This window comes from Petaurus breviceps, unplaced genomic scaffold (assembly GCF_028583685.1).
Source record: "Petaurus breviceps papuanus isolate PSGF00001 unplaced genomic scaffold, PetGlider_PUasm1.0 582, whole genome shotgun sequence".
NCBI lineage: Eukaryota > Metazoa > Chordata > Mammalia > Diprotodontia > Petauridae > Petaurus > Petaurus breviceps.
In genome coordinates, this window is record NW_027186390.1 from 11,744,646 (window position 1) to 11,765,758 (window position 21,113).

The 21,113-nt window shown below is 36.0% G+C and overlaps 2 protein-coding genes and 1 pseudogene across 4 annotated transcripts in view; 1 reads left to right on the forward strand and 2 right to left on the reverse strand.

Annotated features, from left to right (window-relative positions):
- The window catches only part of EXOC2 (exocyst complex component 2), a 244,976-nt gene that overhangs the window by 157,384 nt on the left and 66,479 nt on the right, over positions 1-21,113 (reverse strand). Inside the window, exons 5-6 of one of the 2 annotated variants that reach the window (XM_069103597.1) lie at positions 17,954-18,067; positions 14,680-14,804 (exon numbers count right to left, since the gene is read on the reverse strand). In XM_069103597.1, coding sequence (XP_068959698.1) covers positions 14,680-14,804; positions 17,954-18,067 — 239 coding nt within the window. Of the gene's footprint in view, positions 1-14,679; positions 14,805-17,949; positions 18,068-21,113 lie in introns of those variants that run through there. The other variant, XM_069103598.1, reaches the window with a different exon arrangement.
- On the forward strand, positions 780-10,786 carry LOC138173552 (uridine phosphorylase 1 pseudogene; annotated as a pseudogene).
- On the reverse strand, positions 20,325-21,079 carry LOC138173449 (nuclear ubiquitous casein and cyclin-dependent kinase substrate 1-like). 2 transcript variants are annotated; one of them, XM_069103470.1, is made up of 2 exons: positions 20,835-21,079; positions 20,325-20,744 (listed from the first exon to the last, which is right to left on the reverse strand). In XM_069103470.1, exons 1-2 carry the CDS (start codon positions 21,052-21,054, stop codon positions 20,359-20,361), a joined length of 606 nt encoding a protein of 201 aa, XP_068959571.1. In that variant the 5' UTR covers positions 21,055-21,079; the 3' UTR covers positions 20,325-20,358. The 2 variants fall into 2 exon arrangements, with proteins under 2 accessions (XP_068959571.1, XP_068959570.1); XM_069103469.1 differs by having other exon boundaries at positions 20,325-21,079.

Sequence of the window (21,113 nt, forward strand, 5' to 3'; positions counted from 1 at the left end):
CTGGCCACCCCGTTTATCCCCTTTTCTTACTTAAATTAATCCTTATTCAATTTATACTTATTCTCACCACCAATCATAAAACAGTGTGAATTCATGCCTGGAATGTGTAATTCATGACTATATCACACCATACAGAATACATAGCCTAGTATAAAAAGTTTTGGACTTAGAGACAGATGTAGAATCTAAGTGTCCTTATTCCCAAACTCCAGTGCTCTTTTCACTACACAAATACAGCTATTATAATTAGATATTTATTTCATTTAAAAGAATCAGAAAGGGATCTGCAGAGCTCAGTAATTTCAAAGATGAAAGACAAGTAAGTATTAACAATAACATTTTCACATAAGGATTGAAAGGAATTTTTTTAATTTTGAAAACAATTAATGTTACCTTTTTAAAGAAAAAAAATTTAAAGCTATATTAAAAAAAAAACAACTTGAACCCATATTCTTCATCTGTGAGAAATGCAATAAATTATAAACAAACATTAAAAGTTAGACTAGAGGGGCGGCTAGGTGGTGCAGTGAATAGAGCACCAGCCCTGGAGTCAGTAGGACCTGAGTTCAAATCCAGCCCCAGACACAACACAAAAACTAGCTGTGTGACCTTGGGCAAGTCACTTAACCCCAACTGCCCTCCAAAAAGCAAAAAAAAAAAAAAAAGTTAAGACTGCAAAAGTATTGTTTACTTGCTCCATGAATCCAAAATTATTCCCTATGGTCACTGCTCTTAAATTCTACAGTTGATTAAATAAAAAATCTTTCACTACTCAAGTTCCTATTTAAGCCAATAGTTGAAAAAAAAAATACAAAATGGTTTTAATAGGCTTAAACAGCATATAGTCTTGATCTCCTATTCGTGATGTTAAATAGGGTTTCTTGTACAAGGACCAGTCTCACTAAATTTGGACCTGCTCAACAAACACCAGGGTTAATCAAAAGGTAATGGATTTTTTTTTATCTCAGCAGTCTAGGCCACAGACTATTAAGTATTAGAATAGGTGCAATCTGCATCTGTGTAGGAAATATTTATGTAAAGAATTCACAAATTATTTAAATTACTGAGCAATTAGAACTTTGTCTAGAAAGTGCTGGATTTAGAATCAGAAAACCTATGCTAAAATCCCAATGACTAATTCTGTGACCACACACAAGTCACTTAATCTCTGAGAGCTCTTCAGAAAAATGGATTGGCTGAATTTATGGATCTTGTAAAGTATATGTAAAGAAGCATAAGGACTTTCAAGAAAAGTTTTCAATCTTTTTTAGGAGTCCTTTGAGATAAAATTAACAGCAAACAAAGGGTGTAGGAAGAGAATTTTTTCTTTGGTCCACTACAATTTGTTTTCTCATTTCAGTAATACCTTGACTAGGCTTAAAGGGTAACTAATCATCCATACTGGGCAGCTAGGTGGCCCAGCAGATAAAGTGCCAGGCAGCAAGTCAGGAAGACTCCTCTTCTTGAGTTAAATCTGGCCTCAGACACTTACTAGTTGTGTGATCCTGGGCAAGTCACAATCCTGTTTGCCTCAGTTACCTCATCTATTAAAGGAACTGGAGAAGGAAATAGCAAACCACTCCAGTATCTCTGTCAAGAAAACCCCAAATGGGGTCTTAAAGAGTCAAACATGACTGGACAACAATAATCATCCCTTTAATATTTTCCAAGGTAACTCTGGGGAACTGCTTGAAGAAATTAAAGCAAGCAATTGTCTTTATATAATCTAGATTGCTAGATAACAGATAATCTATATCTGTTTTATTTATTGATTTATATAAATTATATGATCTATAAATAGACTTTATTTAGATTTATATATATTCACTCTATGGTGATCAAAGCTATAATTGTGGCAACAGAATATAGATTACTTGGGAGCAGGGACTGTTTTGTGTCTTTGTATTCCAAATGCCTAACACAGCATCTGGCACAAAGCTGATATTTGCTGAATAAATAATATGCCCATTGGGACAAAATCATTTACTCAAATGTATTATGTCGATTTTATAAAAATATTAGCATATTCATGGAGATTTTAAAAAATTTAAATATATATGGTCTGAGTAAAGCTAACAATGTAACAATAACAATTACCTTAATAACAAAATACATTGTAGACAAAAATGGATTAAACTAGGGGCGGCCAGGTAGCACAACCTAGTAAGAGCACCGGCTCCAGTGTTGGGATGACCTGGAGATCGAATCCCGGGCTCACACACTCAGCACCCACCCAGAAACACCTGGCTGTGTAACCTTGAGCAAGTTACTTAACCCCAATTGCTTAGGGGAGGCCAGGTGGCTCAGCGAGTAAGAGCATGGGCTCCAGTGTTGGGATGACCTGGAGATTGAATCCTGGGCTCAGATACTCAGCACCACACCCAGAAATAACTGGCCGTGTAACCTTGAGCAAGTTACTTAACCCCGATTACTTTAAAAAAAAAAATGGATTAAACTTGTAATGAGTTAACAGAACAACTACCGCTATGTGAAAGGAAGATTATTATTATACAAGTTGTAGCTACAGTGGCTAGAACCATATTAAATGAAGACTAAAAGTAACTAAGTTAAGGACAAAGGTTTTCAAACATACTCTCCCTTTTCCCCTCACCACCCCAACATAAAGTAGTCAGAACTCCATAGTATTTCTTTAACAGACTTCTCTCTAAAATCATTTGGCACCTTTAGGGAAAGAGTTACTTTAGATTTATATGAATGCAATCTACATGCATGCTATGAATTTATAATGGAATCTTAATAGAATAATATCAATATGAAGAAAGGGAAAAGAAAATAACACATAAGCAAATAAGTAATAGCTGATTAAAGACTGAAAGTGGCTTTCAGAAAATTGGATAATGCAATAATAGTAATATCACAGAATTAATTTAGAATTATTTCAATAATATATCTTGTTTATTAATGACAACATCAAACTAGGATGTAAATAGCTATAAAATAGCATACATGCAGAGTTCTCTATTATTATCTGTATAAATGTCATAAAATTCCCATTTTTTATTTTTAATTCTTAGAAAAGAACACTCAGTATCTATAAAAATCTTCTTTTGAGGATGCTGTATATGGTTTGTCAATGGTAATAATACATTACATCTCAAGCAAGTAGTCTGTTTGGGGTGCTATTTTCTAAGCAGACTTTGGTAGTATGAACATAGCCACATTTACTGACACTGACAAGACCCATCACTGATTAGGAGGTCACACTGAGACAAACCTAGGTACCCCTCAGCTCAATTTACAGTCTACTTCTGTTGACAAAGCAAACTTTCCCTCAACCATCTTTACATTAACTGTGACACACAAACTGTCCATCAAGAATAAGGAGAGAGAAGACACTGAAATCTGATAAAGCAATCCTATTTTCCAGGAAATTAAACCAAATAACTAAACATGTGCTTAGTTGGCCTTTTGTTGTATCAGAAAACACTTTCTAAATTGCATATTGCAAAAAAAACAAAACCAATAAACAAATAGTTCGATGAGCATGATTTTTCTTTTTTTTCCACTATGAAATAATGTGGAGTTTGCATAATATCTATATTTGGTAGTATAATTAATTAAGAAAGAAATTCACAAAAATGATATTTAAAAGATGAGGCTGTCAAAAGTTGTAGCCTTCATCTGGAAAATACAACTGACTTATAATGTATTTTAAGCAATTTATTCTACTTTGAAACGAAGAGTTAAGAACAAGTCAGTCTATTAACAAGCATTTATTAAGCACTTACTATATGCCAAGCACTTTGTAATTTACAGAGGCAAATAAAGGCTCGATAAAAACCTAAAGAAGTGTTTTTAGTAGACCGATACACAGATACACTCTTGACTCTGTTCTATTTAAGACATTTACTAATAGACATACCAATAGGAAGCATACATGACATACACATATCAAATGCATGATGACAAAGCAGGAAGGACATGTAAGTCAATCAAAAATTTATTAAGTCTTTACTATATGCAAAGTGCCATGTCAAACAAAGGGGAGACAAAGATGAAAAGCAAAAAACAGCCTCTGCTTAAGGAGTGCAGAGTATGCTGAGGGAATATGGCATGTTCACAGTAGGAAACAAAGAGGGATGTAAAACACCTGACTGGATAAAATAAGATAATCTATTAAGATGGGGATAAATGTAAAAGTCTTACATGTGGATTCAAAAATAATCACTGGCAGATGTACAGCATATGATGCACATGGTTAGACAAACAGTTCAGTGAAAAAGACCACGTGGTATTAGCACTACAGTGTGGCACAATGAGGCATTTATAGTTTCACTGCAGTTATTTGTGTATTTGACTTAAAACCTCTACTAGATGTTAAGTCCCTTGAGGACAGGGACTGTTTTGTTTCATCTTTGGTACTTTAACAATTCACTGAATATAGTAGGTACTTAATTAATATTTGTTGAATTGAATATACAAGCAAGTTATTATTCTTCTTTGCTGACTGCCCTTAACTAGCTCTGTGGTTTTGGTCAGTCATTTACTTTTCTGTGCCTCAGTTTCCTCATCTATAAAATGAGGTGGTCGAACTATATGAATTATAAAGTTCATTCCTATTTTAAGATCCTATGATTCTGTAATTATTCCATTATTTGGAATTGGTGGTTCTGTTCTGAAAATAGGAGATAAGGCAAAAGAAATCTGAGAAACCTTAAAGCAACAATAAAAATTATTTTTCTGATAAAAAGAATACAATATAAAGTTAAAAAATAATTCAATGGAAGTACTCTAAAAATGGAGGTCTTTATTTCTAGTCATAAATGTATATATCCTTCACTATTAATGAAATGAAAAGTTTATCCTAGCTCTATATGCTTTCCCCCCCAACCAATTGGTGATGGCTAAAAGGAAGCAAAAAAATTAGATTAAATTCTGTTCACTTTGATGTAGATGAATAAAGCACATCCTTGAAAAGATTCAAAATAATATCAGGCTACATCTCAATGCTCTTGGGATTAATTTTGCTTCTCTAACATTATAATTTTAAACTGCTGACTAGCTATTTTATCTGCCTTAGCATCAAGCACCTTCTTTCCCCCTTAGTATTCTTTCTATTCATTTGGTTATATTGGAACAAAACAATAAATTTTTTCCCTTTTCTGATTGTCACAGGGTGTCTAAAGCCTTGCCTATACTTCTTTCAACTGCTCATCATTTTTATATCCAATGACAATGGTGCCAAATTTGTTGACAGAACTTAAAAAAAATGATACCAACATAAATATAGTTGTGATTACAACAGGCCTTAAAGGGAAATACACAATATTTTATCCAGAAGAAAAAAGGCTAAGTTATGTAAAGCTTTTTAAATACAGAAATTGAATGAAGGATCAGAACATAACAGCTATCAAATCTATAGTTATATCCTTGGATGATTACAATAGACTCATTTCTAATCATTTACACTGTATTTACACTATACCTATATAAATATTCACTTTTTCCCTGAGGGTTGAGGAAATGGTTGCACTAAAAGGAAAAAAAAATATATTCTAGAATGAGTTTAACAAAGGTCTCTGAAAAAAGCAACTAAAAATTTATGTAACTTGGAGAGAGAAAGTTATAGACTTTTAAAACTAACTTTTTTCTATTAAAAGAAAAATGCATCAATTCTTAAAAAGAGCAAAGAAATATACCAATGATTGCTTTTCCCCCACATGTCAGCCTCAAAACAAGATATATTTTGGATGTTTTGGAAGCAAAAATGAAATTCAATTTTTACTTTTGTCAGGTAGTGTTCATTGGGTCATTCCTTTCATTACTGTTTGAAAAATTACAAAGAAAAGATGAGAGCAAATTGCAAAGGCACTAAATGTTCGATTTGGCATGCATTTATAGCATAAAAACTCCTTTGCCCACAGTGGTTTATTTTTTTTTTTTTGCTTACAGTTAAAAGGCAAATGGAACCACCATAGGCAAAATTGCTGAAGTAGGTGGAGTTTGCCTTTGTATCCCCCACTTTCTCTATTTGTGATATTTAACACTCCACCTGCCAAATCCACACTATTATGAATGTTTCCCAGTATAAGTGACAGTAAACTGGTATGAGTAAGTAGTACAGCATAGCAATATTTTTTAAAGTCCTGAAGAAACAGGGTATCCTGCAGAGAGATAAGAATGCTTTGTTATTGTTGCTGTTGTTTCCAATTTGCCTATTTGTCCTCAAATTTTTAATATCTCCTCTTTTGTGCTTATTTTAGGTTTATCTGTCAATTTTCTCATTTAAAAAAAGTATATTCTGTTCATTAATCCTCTCTTCTAATTTGTTAATATATGATCATAAGGGTATGATTTTCCCCCTGAGGACAGCATTAGCTGCATCCCAGAAATTTTGGCATGTTGTTTCATCATTAAAATTTTCCTTTAAATAGTTATTGTTTCTATGATTTATTCTTTGACTCACTCATTATTTAAGATTTCATTGTAAATTCTCCATTTGGGTATGTATTTTTTGTTTATGGTCCCTGGAACAATTTCTATTTCTACTGCATTATGGCTTATAAAAATGCACTATCTCTGCCTTTTTACATTTGTTTGCAATACCTCTGTGTCCTAATAAATGATTGATTTTTATTAAAGTTCCATGTGGAATAAAGAAATATGTATAATCTTTCATCCTCCCATTTAGAGGATTCTGTAAGTCTTTTAACTCTAGTTTCTCTGAAAATGTGTTCAGTTCCATATTTTTCTTTTTGTTTTTCTTTTTGTTAGACTTATCCAAAACTGAGAAAGGGGTACTTAAGTCTCCTGTCTCCACTTCTTGAAATTCAGATGTTTACTTTACGTATTTGATGCTGAGGCATTTGGAGTGTATAAGTTTATTACTGATATTGGTTTGCTGTTTATGGTTCCTTTCAGCACAATTTAGTTTCCTTGTTTATCCATTTATATATTTTTAATATTTTTGCTTCATCACATGATGGCAATTACCGCTAGGGATTCACCTGATATATAGTAAAAGAAAAAAAAATCAATCCTCCCAGCTTTATTTTATGTATATCTTTGTTTTTTAAATATGTTTCCTGTAAGCAAAAGATTGCAGGGTTGCTTTCTTATACAATATGTCACTCTTTTTGTTTTACTGAATTATTTAATCCATTTATATTTAAAGTTATATAAGAGTTAGGTTTATATTGTTCTTCATCTAGCTCTAAAATTTTTTTCAAGCTATGATTTTCCCTCTCTTCTGTTGTAAATATAGAATTATGTTTTTCTATTTAATCTCTTTTTTTTTTTGCTTTTTGGAGGGCACTTGGGGTTAAGTGACTTGCCCAAGGTCACACAGCTAAGTTTTGTGTTAAGTGTCTGAGGCTGGATTTGAACTCAGGTCCTCCTGACTCCAGGGCCGGTTCTGTATTCACTGCGCCACCTAGCCGCCCTTTTTATAAGGATTTTTTTTTCTTTTTGGAGGGGGGAGGGTAGGCAATTGGGGTTAAGTGACTTGCCTAAGGTCACACAGCTAGTTATGTTTTGTGCTAAATGTCTGAGGCCAGATTTGAACTCAGGTGCTCCTGACTCCAGGGCCGGTGATCTATTCACTGCAACACCTAGCCACCCCACTATTTAATCTCTTTTTAAGGTGGTCCTGTTCCCACTGACTCTCTTCCTTTCACCCCTGATTCCCTTTGTCTTGTTTGTTACCCCATTCCTTTTAGGGTTTTATTAGTTTCTTCTTGCCTGCTTTTTATCTAGTTATATATTTCTTCCCCCTCTTTTTTCTTCTCAGTTAAGTAGATTCCTTCTTTCCCTTCTCTTCTTGTTAGTCCTATTCATTCTTTTTAAAAATTTCACTTTTTATGCTCCTTTCCAAAAAAAAAAAAAGGATTTATCTTACTCTATTCATTATTCCATTTTTTCTTCTGTTTATCCAGACCCTCAATCATTCATGACCCCTAAAATTATCTTCTCTTTTTTTCTCTATTCTTCATGTAATCAAAGCTTCTAAGGTATCCATTCTAGGCTCCCTTTTAGGTGCTTTCTGCCAGTCTTTTAGAATTTGCCCTGTGTATTCCCTTTTTCCATCACGTTTCATTCCCAGAACAATATCAATTACTGCAGGTGTCAGAGAAGGCAATGCCCTAAGGCAGGACCCCTTCCCTGTTATTGCACAACCATCAGTGATCTATGCCCTTCCTTGTTAATCTTTTTTTTTTCCTACATATGCTGGGTATCCGTACACTCCCATTCCTCCAAGCACCCGGCTCCTCCCCTCCCTGAACAAGTAGACTTTTCAAGCAACAAATCCCCCTGGCCACTTTCAGTGTTAAAGTTCTTTCCTCTATTCACTGACCAATCTCTCTTCAAACATAAGAGCATTCACTAGTGGAGCCCCCTTCCACCTCCAAAGTAAGGCCTCCTTCCTTTCCCTTTTCCATCTTTTTTTATTCCTCCTCACCTACTTCCCTATAGGTTCTTCTGAGACCAGAGTTCACATTCCCCTTACTGTTAGTTCTTGATTTGACTTTAGCACATCATATACTCCTCTCTATTCCTATGCTTTCCTTCACTTCCTTTTATGTACTCTCCCCAAGTTTTAACGTAATATCATGAAAAAGCTCTGATTGACATCTAGGCAGGATGCTGCCAGGTTCTATCCATAATGCCTGCTATCTGCCTCTTCACTGTTACCTCCACTACATTTCCACTTTCACCCTGTCTCCCTGTGTATGTTTAGCAAGAAGTCTCTTATTGGTTTCTGTTGTCACACTGTCATTGATGTTAACTTTGCCTGTTGCATTTATTTACTCCCCCTGTACTTGTTTGGGAAGCAAATAATCTCTTCAATTATGGTAGTTTTTTTTTTTCTAAAAATGTTTCAAACTCTACTTTATGATTGAAAGTCCATCTTTTCTCCCGTATGGATTTGCTTCATAGGTCTCCCTGGGCTACAACCTGCACTCTATTGCTCTTCAGAAAACATTGTTCCATTCTCTCCTGTTTTTAATGGGTATGGAATAGTCTTGTGTTATTTGAATATTCTTTCCTTTGTATTTGGGCTCCTCCCGGGTGTGATTCAGTAGATCTTAGCAAGAGGCCAAAAGGAAGCCCAGCAGGGTATTATGTCTTAACCCATTTTGTGAGGGGGTGTAATGCGAATGTAAATTTTAAAGATCTTCCCTGCCCCTAGGCTAAAGTGCACCAGAAGCCTGGGGAGGGAGGCTTGTTTTTCAGTAGATACTTTTTGATTGGCCAGTGGGTCAATAAGGTTGTTACATTTTCTGAGCCAGGAGAAGGCTATATAAGCCCTGATGTGTAGCTTTGTTTTGGGGACTCACTTTGAGAAGTGTTCTGTGATTTGATCTGAATTCTGGGAAGCCGATGTTGAGAGTCCCCCGGCTTTGAAAAACCCAGAATGTGGAAACCCAGATGTTGACTGGGTATGGATGTAATGGTTGGACAGTTTGGAAATCTGTCTACTTGATGTTTCTGTCTTGATAATTCTGCCTGTATACTTTGAGGTTCAGGGTGCTGACCTTTTCTCCTGAACAAGGTAAACGATATATGTCTGACTGATTAAAGTAAGCTTGTTAACCCATTTTGAGTTGCTTTCCTTTAACAAAGCAGATCCAAGAACCTGTGGTAGCTGCAAACCCTGAGGACGCTTGGGGTGCTTGCTGCTACAGGGGGTCAGAGAAATTGATCTTCTTACCCACACAGAGTGAGGAGTCAGTAGCTGCACAGACCAGGCCATAGGGGCTGAGAGAAGCCCCCAGTGCTCTGCCCTGCCTAGCCATGCTCTCTGTCCCATTTTCTCACATACATCACAGCACAGGCAGCTCAGGTGTGCTCCACATCAACCCTTAGCCACACTAGGGTCCAGCTTGAAGTTAAAGAATGGCAACTCAGGAAAAGAAACCTGAAAATTGGCAGTGTTCAGATGAACACTCAAGTCACCTTTCAAATCCAAATATCTCAGAAATGAAGGAAGATATTCTTTACCATTTCAATATTGGAACTAAAACTCATGATCTACAGGCCATGTTTGGAGATGTAAAGTTTGTATGTATTAGAGTAAATTCTGCCCAGATAAAAGCTCTGCCCAGGTGAAGAACTGGGACTTGTACAACCTAACATACACAATCCTAACATTTGTGAAGGAACTGACTGCTATGCCATGTATAGGATTGGACCCGTATTATCAGTTAGCTATGGTATGGGAATTCTGGAATCATGTTACATGAACTCATCAAGTTCATGCCAAGTATTCTGATGTTATCATCATTCACAATGGCACATGTGGTGGAATAGGTCACCAATGAACCAGGTGCTAACTATAAAAACTACGGATTCTTGCTTCAAACATGAATTTAAACAAATTGTTTTGGGGAAATGCAGAGTACAAAATACAGAGCTCTGTGATGACCTAAGTCAGGAATTAATGGCATGTGCCAAGGAGATGAATGAGTTTAATACTGTTATAGGAAGCACCATGTGTACCTTGGATTTTTTCAAAGGTCAAGCTCAGCTGGATGGTGCTTTCTGCTCATATACAGACAAGGATAAGCAAGAATATTTACAAGCAGCTGATGTGGGAATCAGAGACACTAAGATGGAATCTTCTATCTTTGCAGCTGTGTGTGGTGCTAGAGGAATCAAAGCTACTGTGTGAGTGTGTTACTCTTCTAAATCATCTCAGTGAGTAGATTAGCAGCTCCCATGAGGTGTTTGCCGAGTATCAAAAGAGACCACAGAAGTTAGTAGTATACTTCATCAAGAAACATCTGGGAGTAAAAGCATGAAAATCTTGTTTGTTTGTTTGTTTTATTTTTAAGAAAATCCTGTAATTGTTTGCAATTAAAATAATGTATACCAGTTGTATTCTAACATTTTATAAACCAAAATATCAAATAAAAGTGAGCTGTTCTAAAAAAAATTACCATATTTAGTTTGCATAGGCAGCATATTTTTTTTTTAAAGCAACTGGGGTTAAGTAACTTGCTCAAGGTTACACAGCCAGTTATTTCTGGGTGTGGTGCTAAGTATCTGAGCCCGGATGAGATCCCCAGGTCATCCCGACACTGGGGGCAGTGCTCTTACTCGCTGTGCTACCTGGCCACCCCAACATATTTTCTTTTGATGCTATTTTTTTTTTGCTTCTCTTATCAGTTGTCCACTTCTGTGTATCTGCACTCCCAATCTACTGTTCTCTTGTTTATTTGGTGAAGCTTACCACAATAGATTACAGTTCTTCTATTCTGCTGGTTATTTTTGTTGTTTGGAATAAAAATTCTGCTCTCATAATTCACATTTCTCTTTTAAACAATTAATAAACAATGTGTCACGATTCCATGTTCTAAATTCTATAGGGTCCTGTGTCTCATCAAATTTTGGATCATTTTCCTTCATTTTGCAGTATTCATTACTAGAACTGGAGACCATGTTTTCTTCTATTATATTTCCTCTATGATCAAGGTTTTTGAGTTTTATTTTTCTTGAAATCTTTGGTAATTTGTCTCTTAACTCCCTTATTTTCCTTATCACTCACTTTCTGACCTCCCTACCCTCTGATTGTGGTTTCCTTGAGGGTTGGTCTTCAAAGCATTTCAGACTCCTTCCAACACTGGGTAAATTTCATGGTTCACCAGCATAGGTCTCTTTCTGTCTCAACAAACTTTTGGGTGATTAGGACTGGTCTCAGCTGGGTGCTATATGCTCTTTTCCTCAGACTTGGTGAAGTGTTGCACAATCTCCCATATGCAGTTTCCTGTCCTAGTCACCTGTCCCATCACCTCTATTCCTCAGTTCAGAGCCTATTTTACCTGGCACTACTACTTCAGAGCTTTGCAGTGCTGGTACTTCTGGGTTGTGGCCCCTGGTAGGCTTTTGTTCCTGAAGGGCTATGGCTAAGTTGGCTGTTTAGCTGAAGAAAAATTCCACAGCATTGTGCCAGGGTCTCCATGGCTCTGAAAAACGGAGGGGAGACCAGTTCTCTTGGGTGGGTTTTGTGGTAAACCTGCATCTTATCCTCTGGTCTGCTAGTGCAGTCTCAATGCCACTAGTACTATAGGAAGTGGGGGAATGGTGCTACATAAGATCAGAGTCAGTAAGCATCAGTTCACAGGTTTTTGTTTCTTTAACCTTCTTTTGGATTTGGGTTTCCTAGGCCATGAAGACATATGAAGTTGCTTTATCTCTGATAATTTCTGTTTTGGAGAGGTTTGAGAGGTTATAGGGATCAGAGAAAATGTCTATTCTTCCATCTTGTTTGCTCATATGACCCAGAAGTTTCTCAACCAGAGGAGAATCATGGAAGGAAATCATGAATATAAAAATTTTGGAGGCCCAGAATAAAAGCAATTCTGGTGACAGAGAAAGTGCGTGCGTGTGTGTGTGTGTGTGTGTGCCTGCATACACTGAAGAAACTAAGAAGGAAAAGATCTTCCCATCCTAAAAGACAACACAACAAAATAAACACACAAATAAAAGTCTTTCACTACTACTGCAAAGTCCTTTAGCTATTTGTAAAACAAGCAGAATGGGAGATTTTGGACATCATGACCTCCTCTGAGGTTCCTTCCAGTTCTGAATCTATTATTCTAGCTATCTTTTCCCTTTGAATGCCAAATTTTTCAAAAGAGCAGTTTCTACCCCATGACTCCATTTCCTGATCATCATTTCACTTTTCAACCCTTGAAAGCTTAATTTCTATTTAACACTCTATTGAAACAATGATCTCATCACCAAAGCCAACGGAAATGCAACTTGATAAGGAATTTAGCAAAAATACCATCAAATTCTTTAAAATTTCCTTTTTGTCAGTGTCTTTAGCTACTATACACAACTTGTCTTTAAAATACAGGGACCCATTAGTGAGAATTGGGGTGGCTAGGTGGTGCAGTGAATAGAGCACCAGTCTTGGAGTCAGGAACCTGAGTTCAAATTCGGACTCAGACACTTAACATGTACTAGCCGTGCGACCTTGGGCAAGTCACTTAACCCCAATTGCCCTACTGTCCCCCTCCAAAAAGTGGGGAAAAAAAGAAGGGAGAATTAATCGCTTAGATGAGTAAACTTCACTTTCATGTGTACACACACACACACACACACACGCACATATATATATCAATCATTGTATTGAATATGTGTGTCCTTGAATGTATTCTGCCCTTCAAATTACTATGTTTTGCCCACTTGGCTCTTTGCAGGCTCTCTCTTCCTGTGTTCTTCACTCTGCTTGGGTAATGAATTATTTTCCCTGAAATTTATTCAGAACTTCTTGGGTACCTATAATTTATTTTGAGAGGCTACAGCATAGTATAGAAAAGAATTAGGATTAAATTTTACAGTGGATCACAGAAAAAAGTTCACAGAAATCTGGAAAAAAAAAAAAACCAAACCCAAAACAACCTAATTTAACTAAAACTTTTGTTCAGGTACGTTAATGTTATAGAAGGGAACTGAGCACTGTCTATGGCAAATGATCAAAGGAGAAGCCATGTGTAGTACTAAATAGAAAACTGAAGTCAAAACCAAGAAAGCCAAGGTTCAAGACACACTTTGGATGTAGAACTGTGCTCTGGGCAACACTTTTAAACTATAAGTTGCAGAGAAGGTGCCAATTTGCATTGATAGAAGGAGTTTCCTCACCTGGGAGTTCCCTATATCAATGATATTACAGGTCCAGTCCCTATTCCTAACATGTAGTGAGTAACCATCATGAATATTATTCTGTGTTATATTAAATTTATTTTAAATTTCACTGGATGGCAACTTTAAATTCTGTTTAGGTATGCTCATTCTTCTCTTGCTCATGGTAGATACATGATTATCTGCTCAAAGCCTCGAATAACTAGAAGAGATATTTTTAGATATAAGAAAAAGATGGAACTATGGTGGAAAACCTAGAAAACTTGGTGACACCAGATAGTCTCATATCTCCTTTCAATATCCCGTCTATCCTATGCTTTCACTATTTTCTGAGGACCACAAGACAGACCTGACAACTGATGTAGTACAGAGGAAATGCTGACTTTGAAAAATACCAAAGTGGAGGGGGAAAAAAAAGGAACATGAGTTTTAAAAGCAATTAAGTTATTGGTAAAATAACTTTTGTTAACTTAAATAGCAGCATTTAAAAAATAAAATAATGAAAAAAAATACGCTGAATTAAAATAATTATAGATTTAATTCAGTACTTGGTCTATATGTCCCTTTTTGCATTTGAAGACCACATTACAGACAGATTACATGTGGGAGGGAATGGGGAAAAGGAAGTGATGAAAACAATATAAATCCAACAGTCCTTCTCATATCCTACATACATTGGGTTATACCTTTAAAGTTAACCATTTGTATACTGTACTATATACTACTATAACTCCAAAAGAATGCAATGATAAAAAATATTCTGGGGATTTACCTACTAGAATTCAGTTTTCTTATCAGTTCAAAAGATTTGATAATCACTTATAGACAAAACAATCTCTCGTCTTACACATGTAAGAAAGGTCAAAACAAAATCTCTGGGGCAAAGAATTAAAGTACCAAACCTTCAAAGAGTTTTTAGCTTAGTCTGCAACAAGTATTTACGGCATTTATTAGATCTCCACTTTTATAAATACAGAATGAATGTAACACACTGTAAATATTCTGTAAGCTCAGTGTCATGTTTCTATTCTTGAAGCTCCTAGCAGATGATTGTGAGTATCAATTTACCTGAGAGGGCATCCTGGGCCTCAAAAAAAGTGCTAAGCCCTCCTTTCACATATGCTAGACTCCCTTCATTTTTCTTGTTTGCTTGCTTCTTCAGGTTGCTGACTGCCATTTTGAGCTGCTCAAAGCTGAAATTACACAAATGGAAAAGTTTAACAATCATACCATGACCAAAAATGTATTCAGATAATTCATTCAGCAAAAGATTCACATTACGTTATAATCTATTTTTAAGAAGCATCCAGAATACATCTATCAGATTAAAAACAAAAAAGCTTTCAAATTCTCATGAATGTTCAAATTTTTCATAAGACCTTAGATTCCAACACTTACAAAAGGTCAGCTATGTAAAACTCAAATGGCATTTTCAAATATATTTGGCCACTTGGTAATAAATACAAAAATATACATTTAATATATATATATATGCAAATGATGTTTACCATTTTTATCAAGGACCTATAAAGGTAAGAGATGGCATTCTTATTAAATGTACAAGTAGCAAACGAAGCTGAATGGGACAATGCTAGATGACAGAATCAGGATTCAAAAAGACTCTGAGGGGTGGATAGGTGGCACAGTAAATAGAGCACAGGCCCTGGAGTCAGGGGGACCTGAGTTCAAATCTGGCCTCAGACACTTAACACTTACTAGCCGTGTGACCTTGGGCAAATCACTTAACCCCAATTGTCCTGGCATTTCCCCTACAAAGAGAAAAAGAAAAGAAAAGAAAAGAAAAGAAAAGAAAAGAAAAGAAAAGAAAAGAAAAGAAAAGAAAAGAAAAGAAAAGAAAAGAAAAGAAAAGAAAAGAAAAGAAAAGAAAAGAGAAGACTCTGAGAGGCTAGAGTACTGGGTTAAATCTAGTAAGATAAAATTCAATATGGATAAAGGTTAAGTCTTATACTTAGGTTCAAAAAATCAATTTCATAAGAATAAGATAGGGGAGGCATAGGTTGTCATGAATTTGTCTGAAAAAGATTTAGGGTCAATTTCAATAAGTCAGCTTAATGCACTCCAAGGCTGCATTGAACACAGCTTCTCAGTAGGTCTCTCTGTACAAATTCTTCATCAGATCTCCTTTGGAGTTTAAGATGAACATTATTAAGGCAGAAACTTTCATAGAAGGGCAGCTCTGACATGGCAAAGGACCTTTACTCACTGACGTATCATGATTAGCTAAAGGAATTTAGAATGGAAATGAAACAGTTCACTCCTTAGGCCTTCTCAACCTGGAATACTCCTTTGTATTTTTCCACCACTGGTGAGTTTCAACTGGGGCTTCCTTCATTCTTCTGCCAGCCCCTGTTCCTAACTTCTAGATTTTAAAATTATGCCCCCTCCTGACTTCTAGACTTCAAAACCATGCCCCCACACAATGGATATATTTTCCTCCTTTTCCTTTCCCTTGGTGCACTGTCATTTTTATTTGAATATAAGTTCTAGGGGCAAGGAGTTTCTTTTTGCTTAAATTTGTATCCCCAGTGCTTAGCCCAGTTCTTGGCACAAAAGCAAGCACTCAATAAATGTTTCCTTTCTTCCTGTGTTCAAGTAAATGAAAAAAAGAATTAGACTTGTTCTATTTGGCCCTAGAAATGGGTAGAAGTAGCAAAGAGCAAGTTTAGGCTGGATGTCAGGAAAACTATAGGAACAGTTAGATTCTCCAAAAGCGTAAAGACCTGTCTCAAGAGGTGTGGTGTTCTTCTTTAGAGGTCTTCAAACAGAGACCGCATAACTATCTGTATGGTGAGTGTGGATGGGTACACACATACCTGCACCCACATGTTAACCAAAATAACAAATGTGGTCTGTTATATAGAGTATTTTGTAAAACAAACTGATAGATTCTTCAAAAGGAGAGAAACTACTGTTCTGCTCATGCACAACAGCTTAAAAAGATGAATTCCACTGTATCTTTAACTGACTACTTTGAATTATGGGCTAAACAATTCTACACCAGCTCTCTACTCACCACTCTACCAAAGCCAGTTCCCTAAAATGAACAAAACCAAAGATGATAACAATGATACCTTGTGGACCTGTCATTTGTCTGGCAGAGTAACTCACTGGTTAAATAACTGAGGACAAGGTATTCAAACTTTAATTTACAAAGACAATGGGAATCCCAAGGTTTCCTTTCAATAAAGCTGGAAAAATTAGATTTTTAAGTAGAAACTGAAATACCCAACAAGTAACACATTCTTAAGTATAATGAAACATCCGAAGAACAAAACTGAGATCATTTCAAATGATTTTTAGCAAAAACAGTCCACAAATATAATACAGCAATAATTTTTTTCCCACAATTTATAAGGCGGCATGCTGTTATAAAAGTTTATTAAAGCTTTGTTTTTATCACAAATGCAGAAGTTTTTTCTAGCTAATGTAATTTGTTTTCATACCTTAATTATATAGTACAAAAGACTATGAAATGACTTTTTAAAATTATTTTAATAAATTTGAGGGAAAAAAAATTTTAGCTGTTTTAAAATTACAATCCCATCTTGAAAATAAATGTTTGCTGATGTAAGTACCTTAACATCATGAACGAATAGGGTAAATTTAAATAGCAAGCAAATAATCTGAATATCTGAAATTAAAGAGTCAAGTCTACTTTCCTGCTATTTCAAGGTAGGTCTTCAGAAGTGAGAAACTACCTCTCTTTCTTCTGTGGTCAGGGAAAAAACGTGAATTTAAATCACTCTTGTGATTGGATCATGCTAAGCTTGTTAGTTCATGTTAAATTGTTTTCAGAGAAGTGCTGGAAAGTGAATTAAATTTTATTGGCTTGCAATGTTTTAGGTATTTACTTCCTAGGATGTCATATCAGGACATCATGTCTATGGCACACAAAAACTCTTACTCCAATGTGTCATACATGTGTGGGTATAGTTTTGAGTTCTCAATGGTTATGTCTGTAAATTGAAAATCTTAGCAAAGGTAGAAAAGTTTTAAGAACAGGACAAATCATAAACTGTATGTCTGTTGTCAAATGATCAATTAAGGTCCATTACTAAGTAGTAATGTTTTTTCAGTCAAAGAAAAAGATAAAAGCTATCTACTATGGCATAAAGAAGTCAAAATCTGGATAGACAAGAGACAGTACTCAGGACAAGGAAATCAGAGATGCTTGCAGTATTATGTTAGAATTTCATTTCATGTTACCTTACACATGAAGGAACAAAAGAAACGAAAATCTTAAGGGCTGCTATCAACTTTGATGTAAATCTTAGCTGCCACATGACACAAATTAATAATTATAATTTGAATACCTACAAACCTGGTAGTTGAGTGGTTCTCTATCAGATACCAGGCAGCTGAGAAGTTCTCACTAGTAAAGTCAGCACTCATTCCATGGAACAGTGTTTCCAAGTCTTTCTGGGGAAATTTGCTTCTGAAAGAGAAATGTTAAGAATGTTATATCTGTCTAAAAATGAATGCTAAAATACATCACATTCATACATGATAGTATGCATTAAAAGCATATAGTATTTGAAATGTAAACATATATATATATATATATACACACACACACACACAAACACTGTACCCAAGTTTCATTTTTTTGCAGATATGTTACTTGAATATTTCTAAAAATTATTAAGTACTCCTCCATTCACTGGGATGCACCTTGAATTTAGTGGATGGTCTTCAAGAATTGTACCTAAAAAAAACCTGTACTGAAACCAGCCCAATGCTGAGCTTCTCCAAGTATAGGCAGGTTAATTCTGCCATTAGAGCTGTAGTTGATCAACACTTTCCTAATTTGGTAGAACCTTCTACAGTTTGTACTAACAGAGCCTTGGAGAACCCATTAACCCTGACAAACCACAATGAAGGACCAGAGTGCAATTTTAGCAGAAATAGAATAATGTACTAAATGAAAATATGCATGAGTCATGAAAGTTCACACAGCCCCTATCTTCTCAAATTCATCTGGAGAAACAAGGCATGAGGCTCAAAAATCATTAATTCAAAAAGAATTGGACAAATATGAAAAACATCATAGCATAGTGAATGGAGAGCTAATTCAGAGGAAGATATAGGTTCAATTTTTGCCTCTGAGAGACATACTGGCTGTGTGACCCCAGGTAAGTCTCTCAGCCTCTCAGTGTTTTAGGCAACAAGACTTTTAAGTTATGAAGATGACAACATATACTGGTTTAAAGAGTTTCCTCACCTGGAAATTCAAGATGCTAAGGAAATGATAGATCCAGACCCTGTACCTATGATAACTAGAAAAGAAAAGTTGCTAAAATGATATATATGCTAAAGAATCCTGAAGCGGGAATGACTAGTAGGGGAGAGGAGTAAATTCTCAGTTCAGACACACTCTTACTCATATGCTTTTGGGATAAAGAAAGCAAAATATCCAATCTGACTGAATTTAGCTTTGATTTTTACTATCAAAAGCTGAGATAATTTTCCATTAGTGTAGATAAAAATCATAATGTGAATAAACCTCAATTTTAAAAATTAAAAATGTTTTTAAAAAACAAAAAAAATTACTTGAAAACTATTTTTTTTTAGTTTTACATTAACTGGTTCTTTATTGGCTTAAAACCTAAACATTTGTCAGTTTGAGAAAAAACCCACTTTGATGTGGTGCAGCAATCTTGCTGTTAAAATCTAAATTCCTCTTGATCCTTGGTAAAATTTATTCCAAGAAAAAGAATAGATACATATTTACTTTAAAAACACGAGCCATGGATATTCAGATCTGAAACAAAGTCACTTAGATTTGGATGCACTCGCTCCCCTGATTTTAGGCTGAGCATCATTTAACTCCCTCAAGACCTTAGCAGGAGAAAAGGATTTCTTATTGTTCCTGTTCTCCTTGAGATGACTAGGAGTGAAATAGAATAAAACAAAACAATAACAACAACAAAAAAAACCACACCAAAAAGTTATGTGGCCTGGTTGTTCCCAAATGGGGTTAGAAATATGGGAAATTTAAAGTTGTATTCATATTTATCACCTTCCTGCCTAGTCAATAAAAGTTTAGATTAATGATTTAAAAAAAATTTTTTTAAATACACATTTTTGTCTTTGCTGACAATGATTTTATTTTTTAAATTCAGGTAAAAAGGAATGACCATTTTCATTTGGAATCCTTATTGTTTTCTGGATTCCTGTTCACCTTGATAACTTTTAGTAAAGTTAAAATTCCAATAGGGTTTGCCTCAAATCTTATTGCTTCACCTGTAATAGCCCTTTCATTTTTCTTTTTTTAAAGTTAGGTGGCGAATTCATTGGATATTTTGTCATGGCTTTTACTTGGAGACTAGGGAGAGGGAGAGTAGCCAATGAACTAAGGTCATTTTCTCTTTAAAAAAATGGGGGGGACGGCCAGGTGGCTCAGCAAGTAAGAGCACGGGCTCCAGTGTCAGGATGACCTGGATATCAAATCTGGGCTCAGATACTTAGCACCACACCCAGAGAAATAACTGGCCGTGTAACCTTGAGCAAGTTACTTAACCCCAATTGCTTTAAAAAAAAAATGGGGGGGGGGGAAGAGTAGAAGATGCTGTTATCTCTCACCAGTGGGGATTGGGGGGGAGACAGAAAGGGGGAAAGCATTCAAAGCCCATGAGTCAAGCCATAGCAGAAACCATGATCTACCCCTAAGCAGATTTTCTTGCCCCCCCCCCTTTTTAAAATAAAATCTCCCCAAACCATCAATTTTTAATCTTCCCCAGACTGGACTTCATCTTCAGACCCTTCATCCCCAGACTTTTCTGGTGGAGGGCTAGCAGACTTTTTCTTTTCTGAGGGGCTTTCCGGCTCCTCATCCTCTTCTTTGGGGGAAGGAGCCTTTCCCTTTGATGCTGTGGGACAGCCCACTTTTCCTTTGCCTTTCACTGGACTTGGTGTCACTGCAGCCTTTAGCCTTGGTTTGGGCATTTTCTTTTCTTTCCTTTCAGGCTTGGATTTCTTCACAATCTTTTTGTTTTTCTTTTTTGAACTTCCATAATCGCTATCATCATCGTCTTCCATTAGGAAGTCTTCATCACTGCCAGAATCTTTCTCCTGGAATGGTGCCTCTTCTTCCTCTTCTTCACTGCCCACGTCTTCCATGAGCATCTCTCTCTGCTTGGAAGCTGCTTTGGATGCTGCCTGGTGCTGTTGGTGAACATTTTTGTGATCTTTTTCATGTTCACTGTCCTCTGGTGAGTGTGAATCATCCTTCTTGGTCTTCACATCTTTTTCTTCAGAGTCCCCACTATCTTCCTGTGAATTTTTCCCAGACTGCCTCTTGTTTTTAGCTTCTCGGGGTGATGAATAGATTTTCTTAGCTGGAGGGGCTGAATCTCTTCCATAATCTTCATCTACATCATCAGATTCTTGAAACTTGAAACTGTTTCTGACAGGCCGGGACATGTTCGCAGCCGAAACCAGACCTCCGGCAAAGCCGAGACCAGGGCCCCCCACCCCCACCT

Excerpts from the sequence above, each read along its gene's own strand:
- LOC138173449 (XM_069103469.1), bottom strand. The coding sequence starts at position 21,054 with ATGTCCCGGCCTGTCAGAAACAGTTTCAAGTTTCAAGAATCTGATGAT.